The sequence below is a fragment of the Acinonyx jubatus genome, chromosome A2, assembly GCF_027475565.1.
Source record: "Acinonyx jubatus isolate Ajub_Pintada_27869175 chromosome A2, VMU_Ajub_asm_v1.0, whole genome shotgun sequence".
NCBI classification, from domain to species: domain Eukaryota; kingdom Metazoa; phylum Chordata; class Mammalia; order Carnivora; family Felidae; genus Acinonyx; species Acinonyx jubatus.
Window position 1 is genome coordinate 112850128 of NC_069383.1, and position 11230 is coordinate 112861357.

General features: G+C 44.5%; 1 protein-coding gene across 9 annotated transcripts in view; it reads left to right on the forward strand.

Annotated features, from left to right (window-relative positions):
* Positions 1 to 3327, forward strand: part of TMEM40 (transmembrane protein 40) — a 64360-nt gene extending 61033 nt beyond the window's left edge. For all 9 annotated transcript variants that reach the window (XM_053218933.1, XM_053218930.1, XM_053218929.1 and 6 more), the window contains 4 exons: positions 1578 to 1649; positions 1738 to 1812; positions 2311 to 2373; positions 3168 to 3327. In XM_053218933.1, coding sequence (XP_053074908.1) covers positions 1578 to 1649; positions 1738 to 1812; positions 2311 to 2373; positions 3168 to 3187 — 230 coding nt within the window. In that variant the 3' untranslated portion in view covers positions 3188 to 3327. The remainder of the gene's footprint in view (positions 1 to 1577; positions 1650 to 1737; positions 1813 to 2310; positions 2374 to 3167) is intronic.
* Positions 3328 to 11230: the final 7903 nt, after the last annotated feature.

Consider the following 11230-nt stretch of genomic DNA (forward strand, 5'->3'; position numbering starts at 1 on the left):
TGGATACTTGGGCTGCTTCTATAATTTGGCTATGGTAGGCAATGCTGCTATAAACATCAGGGTGCATATATCTATTTGAATTAGTGTTTTCTTTTTCTTTGAGTAAATACCCAGTAGTGGAATTACTGGATTGTATGGTAATTCTATTTTTAATTTTTTTAAGAAACCCCGTATTGGTTTTCTACAGAGGCTGCACCAGTTTGCATTCCCACCAACAGTACACGAGGGTTCCTTTTTCTCCACATCTTCGCCAACACTTTTATTTCTTGTCTCTTTTACTTTAGCTATTCTGACAGGTGTAAAGTGAACTCTCATTGTGGTTTTCATTTGCATTTCCCTGACGATTAGTGATATTGAGCATCCTTTCATGGTGTCTGTTGGCCATTTGGATGCTTTCTTCAGAAAAATGTCTGTTCATGTCTTCTATCCATTTTTTAATTGGATGATGATGATAATGATAATGACGATGATGATGATGAAGACGATTGTTGTTGGTGTTGAGTTGTGTGAGTCCTTTGTATATTTTGGATACCAACCCCTTATCAGATATGTCATTTGCAAATATCTTCTCCCATTCACTATGTTGCCTTTTTGTTTTGTTGATGGTTTCCTTCACTGTGCAGAAGTTTTTATTTTGGTATAACCTCATTTGTTTAATTTTGCCTTTGGGTCTCTTGCCTCAGGAGACCTATCTCTAAAGAAGCTGCTATGGCTGATGTCAAAGAAATTACTGTCAATGTTTTCTTCTGGGGATTTTATGGTTTCCTGTCTCACATTTAGGTCTTTAATCGATTTTGAATTTACTTTTGTGTATGATGTAAGAAAGTGATCCAGTTTTATTCCTTTGCTGTCCAGTTTCCCCAACACCATTTGTTAAAGAGACCGTCTTTTTTCCATTGCATATTCTTGCCTCCTTTGTTGAAGATTAATTGACCAGAAAAGCATGGCTTTATTTTTGGACTCTCTGTTCTGTTCCACTGATCTATGTGTCTATTTTTACGCTAATACCACGCTGTTTTGATTACTACAGCTTTGTAGTATATCTTAAAATCTGGTATTGTGATACTTCCCTGGTTTTGTTTTTTAAAATAGGTATATATATGCCTGGAAAGGCTTTCACAATCACTGCTTGCTTTTAAGGAGGGGAATTTTATAAAATTTTGTTAAAAAATGCGTTTTTTTACAATTGCATTTAATACTCATTTGACAAATACAGTATGGCAGCTCTATATGCCTGGCAGTGCTTTATTCTCTGAGCGAAATCCCTGCCCCAGCATCCTACTGTGGAGGACAGACAAAATAAATCTATTTTGTATTTTTTCTTTGTTTTTTTTTTTTTTTTGAGAATAAGTGTGGAAATAAAAATATAACAAGTTGAGTGGTGTCAGTGTTAGAAAAATAATAAAATGAGATAAAGCCTGGAAAGGAGTGGGATTTGGGGTGCTGTTTTAGTTGGGCTGGTCAGGAGCTGCATCTCTGACTAAAGTCACTTTGGAGCAGAGACCAGAATACTTTTAGTAACTATAAAAAAGGAGAGAGAAAGAAGCAAATAGTAATATCCACCTCTGCCTTTACAGATGAGTTTTTCCATTTTGTCCTGCTCTGCTTTGCCATTGGGACCTTGCTGGTGTGTTATCACTATTATGCAGGTGAGGGCCATGGGAACAGGGACAGGGTGGGGGGATAGGAGGGACCAGACCTGCAGGCTGACCATTCTCTTCCTCGCTGCCCTTGCAGACTGGTTCATGTCCCTTGGGGTCGGCCTACTCACCTTCGCCTCCCTGGAGACCGTTGGCATCTACTTTGGGCTGGGTAAGTCCCCCCAGCCCCCAGAGACTCTTTAGGGTGGTGGCTGGACTGCCACGGACGCTCGGCAAGGGCCAGAAAGCCACAACCTAAACATTTTTTAAAGATTTCCTTATGCTCGTGTTTTCTTCCTGACCACTTTCAAGGTCAATGTGAGGTCATTGGCAAAACCTCATGGAAAAAATGGGCAGCTCCACAAAAATGCAACAAAAACAGTTTAAAGTGGCAAACAAACAGAATTAGCCAGATAAGGAAAACAAGGCAGTTCGTGGAGTTGGGTACTGAATCCACCGAGTTTCCTGGCACTGTTATTGCTGTTTGAGGTCATTGTTTTTAATAATAATAACTCCGGTACTATTATCTAAGCTTAACCTGCTGCCTGAAATTCCACCATTAATCCTTGTTTGTGTGGGGTAGGCCTTTGTCCGAGGGTAGGTGAGGGCTGACCCTGCGTCCCTTGCTGGGGCACAAAGCTCACGTTCCTTTCTCTTTGTTTGTGAGCAGTGTACCGGATCCACAGCGTCCTACACGGCTTCATCCCCCTCCTTCAGAAGCTTAGGCTGATGGGTAATGTTTACATTCTTCATATGCTCACCTCCTTCCTCCAGATCAGGGTCTTTGGTTGCAAATAAGTCTTAGCATACAGGAAACAACAGCACAGGGCCTGGAGTCAGGGGCCGGGGTTCAAGTCCTGCCTCTGCCAATCTACCAGCTCTGGGGCCCAGGATTGTCTTTTGGCCTCAGTTTCCTCCACCGGGCCGTGGGTGTAATAATACCCACTGTGCAAGTGTGTTGTGCAAACTGTGGGAGGAATGGAAGCAAAACACCTGAAGGGTGGACTACAGTAGAAAAGTGAAGGGCATCTGGACATTTCTCCTTTCTCAGAGAACTTTACACTAAACCAAACACTATCTTCACCATGATGTTATTTGCCTACTGGGTGTACTTCAGTCATGTTGCACTTGACTGATGAGGAACCTGAGGCCCAGAGAGGTAGAGTGACTTGGCGAGATCACACAGCTAGTGTGGCTGGGCTGGGTTAAAGGAGATCCTCTTTCTTTCTTTCTTTCTTTCTTTCTTTCTTTCTTTCTTTCTTTCTTTCTTTTCTCTTTCTTTCTTCTTCCTGACAAGCAGCTCTTTGCTTACCATCACATCTTAAAACTGAGAGACCAGGGGGCTGTGTGTCTCTGCACCGGGGATATCTGTCTCCTGTAACCCATTTAATTCCTGGAAACCTGTGCCTTCTAGGGTGACTGCATTATCCCAACTGTGAGAGATATTTGGGCATCTGGGGGTGATGGTAGAAATGAGGCCTTGCCGCCTTCAGAATCCCAGGCTATCCTGCGGGCTTTGCTTTCCAGGGTTCAGGAAGACCGACTGAGGCCGAGGCAGGGCCGACAGCCAGGCTGAGCCCCACCATGATGGCCACTGCATCTCCCGAGTGCACAAGGACAGACCCACGTTCTGGGAGACACGCGGGTGGGCTAGGCTAGAGCAATAAAGAGAGCTCTTTTCCTTCCATGTAGTCTGAACGTTGGCACCGGCCCAGGCCTAAGTATCATTCGGGCAGCACTGGCATGCAGTCCAGCTGCCAGGATGACATGCAGAGGGAAGGTGCCAGGCCTATGTCCTCCAAGTTACCTGGATCAAGCAGGAGGATTCTAGGATGTCACTGCTCTCAGGAGACAGTAGGAGACCCCTGGGCCCTACAAGCTGTAATCTGTGTGGGCTTCAGATTTCTCTAGAGTCCCTAGGGCATCCGGGTGGGCTCTTCATCTTTTGAATCAACAAGGAAAGACAGACAGCCCACTGACATAAGGCAGGGAACCATCATGCCAGGCCCCCAGGTGAACCTGATACAGGTGAGATGTTGGGGACTAAAGCCACAGCACCTTGTCTCAGCCCCATCACCTAGCACCAACCCCGCTGCCTTGGATTCCATCAAGATTCAAATAAACATTTTCTTCCCTGGACTAAAAAGAATCAGCTAAATGTTCCTTCAGGTTTCTTGAGCATGAGAACACACTGGGAGTCTCCTTTGACCCCATCTAGTTGGGGAGGGCACCTTGTCTACTGGATAAGGTGTAAAAGGGAATAAATGTAAAGTCCCTCGATGGCACAAGTTCAGAAACAGGGTTTTACAAACATTCCTATGAAAAGATCTGGGGCTGTTAGGTACTCTAAGCCCAACAAATACTAAAGCAGTAAAATAGGAGCACACATACACAAAAATCTGTTGCAAACTTGGGTTTCGTAAATGGAGGTACAGAGTCTAGATTGAAGGAGGTGACAGCAGATCCTACTTTACACAGCTAGTCCACACCAACAGCATGTATTCAGATCTGGATTCGCATGTCAAGAGCAATAGTGACAAGCTAGAGAACACCCAGAAGAAACCAGAGTGAGAAAATAAAGAACGACCGAAGAAATGAGAACTCTTCAACTCGCAGAAGAGGAAAGTGGGACCTTCACTGAGCTCACAGACTCTTGGAGGATATTTTCTCAAGTGTTTTTGATGGTCCAGGTACAGTCACATATGTTATCTGGTTTAATTCTCATAGCAGCTTTGAGAGGTGTCAATCATCCTCATTTTGCAGATGGCGAAACAGAGACTCAAAGAGGTTTAGTAACTTGTTCGAGTTCCTACAGTAAGTGGCGGAGCCGTGATTCGAACCCAAGCCTGTGTTCTCCTTACTCTGAGCTTCCTTACAAAGTGTGGCTAGTCTCGGCCCCCACCCCAGGCACAGCAGCCCTGAGGCTGCTGCAGTTTTTCCCAGTGTTTCCCAAACTTTGGGATTTCTCAAAATTAGAGAATATTTTTTACGAAGTGACAGGAGGGGGGCGCCTGGCTGGCTCAGTCCGGGGAGTGTGGGACTCTTGATCTTAGGGTTGTGAGTTCTAGCCCTGTGTTGGGTGTAGAGATTACTTAGAAATAAAACCTTTAGGGGTGCCTGGGTGGATCAGTCGGTTAAGTGTGTGACTCTTAATTTCGGCTCAGGTCACGATCTCATGGTTCATGAATTTGAGCCCTGCATCCGGCTCTCTGCTGTCAGCACAGAGCCCATTTTGGATCCTCTGTCCTCTTCTCTCACTGCCTCTCCCCCACTTGCTGTCTCCCCCCCCTCTCTCTCTCCCTATCTCTCTCTCTCTCTCCCTCTCTCTCTCTCAAAAATAAACATTAAAAACAATCTTTAAAAAAAAGAAAATCTGGGGTGCCTGGGTGGCTCCGTCGGTTAAGCGTCTGACTTCAGCTCAGGTCATGATCTCACAGTCTGTGAGTTCAAGCCCCGCGTTGGGCTCTGTGCTGACAGCTCAGAGCCAGGAGTCTGCTTCAGATTTTGTGTCTCCCTCTCTCTTTGACCCTCCCCTGCTCATGCTCTGTCTCTCTCTGTCTCAAAAATAAATAAAAACATTTAAAAAAAAAAAGGAAAATCTTAAAAAAATAATTAACTAAAATAAAAAGTGGGAAGAGGGCTGCCAACTCTCCCTTGATAACTGAGGATAATAAAAACAACAAAAAACATCAACTTTCAACATCATTTTGTGAAAGAAACAATAGTTTTACACCAAAAAAGCAGGGAAATTATCATCAGAAGCAAAATAAGGTTTTAAATGAATAAATGGTGCTTTATGAAAATGGTACTGTATGAAAATGCCCTTTTTCCTCAAATCACTGTGGTTTGGTAAAAAATCTTCTTTGGGAAACCATGAAACTAGAGAATTAAATTCCTGAGGACTTGTACATCCTTTTTTTTCTACTCGTGTTCTAAGACACCTCTCTCAATGAAGCTTAAGGCATTATTTCAGAAGAATAGTGACCTACGGGTAGGGAATGTTCTTTTCAAAAAATTTTTTGTAATGTTTACTTATTTTCGAGACAGAGACAGACAGAGCATGAGCAGGGGACGGGCAGAGAGAGAGAAGGAGACACAGAATCCATAGCAGGCTCCAGGCTCCGAGCTGTCAGCACAGAGCCCGACGCGGGGCTCAAACTCATGAGCTGAAGTTGGATGCTTAACCAACTGAGCCACGCAGGCGCCCCTGGGAATGTTCTTGATAGTCACAACTGTGTTGTCTCTCGACATTCAGCTCTGAGCCCGACCCTGACATGGACACCCATGACATAGTCTTCCGCCTTTACTCCTCTTTTTCAAGGCTGTTTGGTTGTCCTGGATCCATGCAAGTTTTAGGAGCAGCTTGTCCAGTTCTGCAAAGAAGCCAGTAGGAATTCTAATAGGGTCGCAATTGCATCTGTAGATAAATTTTAAAAGCCTGGTGCTTCTTTTTTAGTCATTTATTACCTCTTTAACATTTATATTAGAAAAAAAACATTACCCCAAATCCCAGCGCCCAAAATCAACCACGGTTGATGTTTGGGTGTGTTTCCCATGAGCCTTTAGTGCACGAGTAATTTATTTTTACTTTGGACCCTTTTCTCTTGCACTTGTAATAAGGATTTTTCCATTATACCATAAAGATATTTCCATATGCATCTTTTCTAGCCACTGTGCTTTTCATGCTTTGCATGATAATCCTTCTGTATCTAGGTAATAATATCAATAGCTACCATCTGTTCAGCACTTCTTACCTGCTGAGTATGGAGCTATGTACTTCATGTATATCACATCATTTAATCTTCTTGGAAACCCCATGAGGTAGCGTCTCCATTTTATTATTTTTTTTTATTAAAAAAATTTTTTTAACATTTATTTTTGAGAGAGAGACAGAGTGAGAGTGGGAGAGGGGCAGAGAGAGAGGGAGACACAGAATCCAAAGCAGGCTCCAGGCTCTGAGCTGTCAGCACAGAGTCTGACACAGGGCTCGAACCCACGAACCACGAGATCATGACCTGAGCTGAAGTCAGATGCTTAACCAACTGAGCCACCAAGACACCCCCAGGATTTCCATTTAAGAGATAAGGAGAGTGAAAAATGGTTTGTGAGGTTTTGATTTCAGGCATTTGTGTACAACTTAACTTGCTTCTTAAAGAGAGTCTGCAATGTACAAGTCAGGTATTTATCAAATGTACAAATACGACACAACTTTTCGTGATAGAAATATGAACTTACTGACTTGAGGATGGTGTGGTTATAGCCTCATTTTATGAGGAGGTTGGGTCTTTGTGGCTGGCTCTGGCACTGCCTGGCTGTGATTTTGGTCAAGACCTTCTCTGTCCCGGCCTCAGTGTCCTCAACTGTAAAATGGGGATCGCGGCAGTGCCCACCTCACGGTGTTGTGGCAAAGACTACATGAGATAATTGCATAAGATCTTTTTTTTTTTTTTAAAGAATCATCAATGGGGTGCTTGGCAGGCTCAGTTGGAAGATCATGTGACTCTTGATTTTGGGGTCATGAGTTTGAGCCCCACGTTGGGTGTAGAGATTACTTAAATAAATAAAACTTTAAAAAAATCATCCATAAAGGATTTTTATTAGTTGCCTAGTTTTATGTCTCATATATTATAATAATTACTTTATTAAAACCCCATGATTTTTAAAAATCATAACGTTTTATTAAAACCCAACTCTCGGGTCGCCAGGGTGGCTCAGTTGGTTAAGCATCTGGCTTCGGCTCAGGTCATGATCTCACAGTTCATGAGTTCGAGCCCCACATTAGGCTTGCTGCTGACAGCACAGAGTCTGCTTCAGATCCTCTGTCCCCCTCTCTTCCCCTCCCCTGCTCTCTCTCTGTTTCTCTCTCAAAACTAAAATAAACTTAAAAATGTGTTTTAATTAAAAAAAAAAAAAACAAACAACTCTTGATCTTGGCTCAGGTCTTGATCTTACGGTTTGTGAGTTCAAGCCCATGTCAGGTTCCTTGCTGACAGAGCTGAGCCTGCTTGGGATTCTGTCTCTCCCCTGCTCTTGCTCTCTCTCAAAATAAATAAATAAACTTAAAAAAAAAACACCTTGCAATTGGAGGTTTTTTCAGGTTTATATTATTTTATTTGAAGGCAGTCCTTTGTTTGTTTGTTTGTTTGTTTTTACTTTTGTTTTTATTATTCAAGTATAGTTGATGCATAAAGTCTTCTACACAGTCTCTGGCACAGAGTAGGTTCTCAATAAGAACATCTTATTGGAAAGTCGTTGATCAGAGCAGGGCCTACATCAGATCTCTTAAGTCAGGCAGGCCAAGTCAGCCAGATGTAGAAAAATGGGAAATTGGGGTGAGGCAACCAGGAAAGCTGATACCTGACCAAAGGGGTCAGCTGCTGTCCAGCTTCACCCAGGCAGGAACAGCAGCTAAGTGGTACCAGCCAGAGCCAGTCAGGAAAATGGAACCACACCAGGTGTTTCAATAGAGAGATCTAATATAGGGGATATGTTAAACAGGCACAGGTGGATTGAAAAGGCAAAAGGGGCCACTGAGGTATCACAGAGCCTAAGAGAGAGAAATAGGTAACGCCTAGGACTGGAGAACAAAAGAAACAGGTTTGAGATTTACAACCAAGAAGCTCAGGAGAGGGCCCCACAGAGCTGTGTCCCAGACCTCTAAGGAAGGGGCACTGCCTGGTAGGGCTGGTGTCCCTCAGGAGGCCTGATGAGGCTGGTTCAGGGCCAGTGATGTCTGACCTCCAATCTCTGAACAGAAGCCAGATGTTTTTTGTTGGCAACTAATTTTTTAAAATTTCAAATTCTACTGTGGAAAATGGCTCCTCAAAAAAATTAAAAGTAGGGGCACCTGGGTGGCTCAGTCGGTTGGGCATCCAACTTCAGCTCAGGTCATAATCTCATGGTTCATGAGTTCAAGCCCCGCATCGGGCTCTGTGCTGACAGCTCAGAGCCTGGAGCCCGCTTCAGATTCTGTGTCTCCCCCTCTCTCTGTTCTTCCCCCGCTCACAGTCTGTCTCTCTCTCTCAAAAATAAAGATTAAAAAAAAAATAAAAAATAAATGTCAGTATTTCTTTAAAAAAATTAAAAGTAGAATTACCATGCAATCCAGCAATCCACTTCTGGGCACACACCTCAAAGGATTGAAAGCAGGGATTCAAAGAGATATTTGCGCATTCTGTTCATAGCATTATTCACAATTCTAAAAGGTAGAAGCAACCCAAGTGTCCATCAGTGGATGAATGAATGAACAAAATGTGGTCTCTCCATAAATGGAATATTCTTCAGCCTTAAAAAGGAAGGAAATTCTGACACGTGCTACGACATGGATGAACCTGGAGGGCATTACGCTAAGTGAAATAAACCAGTCATAAAAGGACAAATATTGTATGATTCCACTTATATGAGGTCCCTAGAGTAGTCAGATTTATAGGGACAGAAAGTAGAAAGGCCAGAGTCAGGGGCTGGCTGGGCGGGGGGAGTTGGGAATGGAAAGTTCATGTTTGATGGGTACAGTGTCACTTGGGAATGACGAAAAAGTTCTGGAATGGTTGGTGGTGATGTTTGCACAACAATGCAAAAAGTACTTGATGTCACTGAATGTGTACACTTAAAAATGGTTAAGATGTAAATTTTATGTTACGTGTATTTTACCAGAATTTTTTAAAATTCAAATTATTTGTGGCCAAACAAAGCTGGATCTGGCCTGCAGGCCATCTGCGTTGGGGGGGGGCTCTCCATAGTGTTAAGCTGGAGGTGCACACAGAGTGGGACCAGAGCAAGAACAGGGATACAATCATTTCTGCTCTGCTTTCCAATTTGTCCCCACAGTGCAGTTGGGGACATGAGTTCAGTTCTAGTTCTGCTGCTGGTAATCTTGGCCTCTCTGGCCCCAGGTGTCAAAGGAGGGGCTCAGGTGGGTCATGCCCTGGGAGAAAGCCCCCCCACTCTCTGGATCTCAGGGCGGGGGCTCTGTCTGCCCTAGCGTGTTGCCCTGCCCCAGGGACCCCAGCCCCCAGCACAGCTTTTGGACCTTCTCATTGCCCCTCTGCTCAGCTAGAGCTCAAGGCCAGGGCCAGCCCAGGGTCTGATTACACCTCAGGCGTCAAACAGTTTCCCAGTGCAATGTGTGGTCTAAAAATAAAGCACTAAACCCTAAGCCCAGGAAGGCAGGATTGCAAGCGGAGGAGGGAGGGAGAAAGCACTTGGATCAGGGTGGAATTCGATCTCTGTCGCCCTGGATTCTGTGTGGTGCATTTCTGTTGTAACCACTGGAGAGAACATGGAGTTATGAGGATATTTTGAGGCCATTACAAGCCAGCTTGCTCTGGGAAGATAGGAGAGAAGCCGGAGAGGACTGTGGTAGTTGTTTGTCCCTTTCTTCTGACACAACCACAGGAATCCTTCGTCTACTCCAGAGGACGTGGGCCTGGACCAGAGATAGAGCCAGGGATGCTGCTGACTGAACCTGGGAAGCTGGGGAGAGGAGTTGACACTGAGCTAGGCTTTGATGGGAGAGATGTAGGGAAGGGCCTTCCAGGCAGAGGGCAGAGTGTGGGCAAGGGCATAGGGGAATTAAAGAGGGTACATGTCTCCGAAGAAACAAGTAGTCGGTCCAGTGTGCTTGAGGCATATAGACTGCGCATAAGAGTAAGGATTAGCGGGGCAACAGAGCACATAAGGTAAATTGTCCCTTTTCTCCCAGCAGGACTTTGAGAGCCAGGATAAAGATTTAGCCCAAGGACACTGAGAAGCCATGGAAGGTTTGAGCTGAGGAATGGCACAGTGAGATTGCATTTTAGAAAGATCACTCTGGCACCACTGTGTGGGTTGTGGAGTTCAAGAAAGTGAGCTTCACAGGGCCCCTGGGTGACTCAGTCGGTTAAGCATCTGACTTTTGATTTCGGCTTGGGGCATGATCTCACAGTTTGTGGGTGTGAGCCTGATGGAGGGTTCTGTACTGACTGTGTGGAGCCTGCTTGGGATTCTCTCTCTCACTCTCTCTCTCTGCCCCTTCCCCACCCACGCCGTGTGTGTGTGTGTGTGTGTGTGTGTGTGTGTCTTAAAATAAATAAATAAACTTATTTAGAAGAAAGAAAAAGAAAGAAAGAAAGAAAGAAAGAAAGAAAGAAAGAAAGAAAGAAAAAATGAGCCTCATAGACCTTGAACTCCAAGGATTGTAACTGACAAGGGCTGTTCTGCTCCTTGTTTGCATCAAGGCCATGCTTCCCATGGAATGCTCCCAGCCAATGACAACACAAGGGGAATACTAAGGCAGGCCCATTCCTGGGAGACACAGGACTGCCTGACATCTGCCAGACCTTCCTTAGACAACCTGCCATACTAGACCCTTCCATCCAAACTTCCTTCCCTATCTTCTTCATCTGGGCTAAATGGACATCACAGCCTGACAGCTCTCCCAGCCTTCCACTCCCCCTTTTCTCTTGCACAGATGCTTCACCTAATAAAATCCTTCCATACTTTATCCCATCCTGGCACTAGTATCCCAGAGGGCCCAGACTAACGGGGTGAAACTAGAAGCAAGGGATACCGGTGGCCACAGGAACAGAGACAAAGGGTACATTTGAAGACAT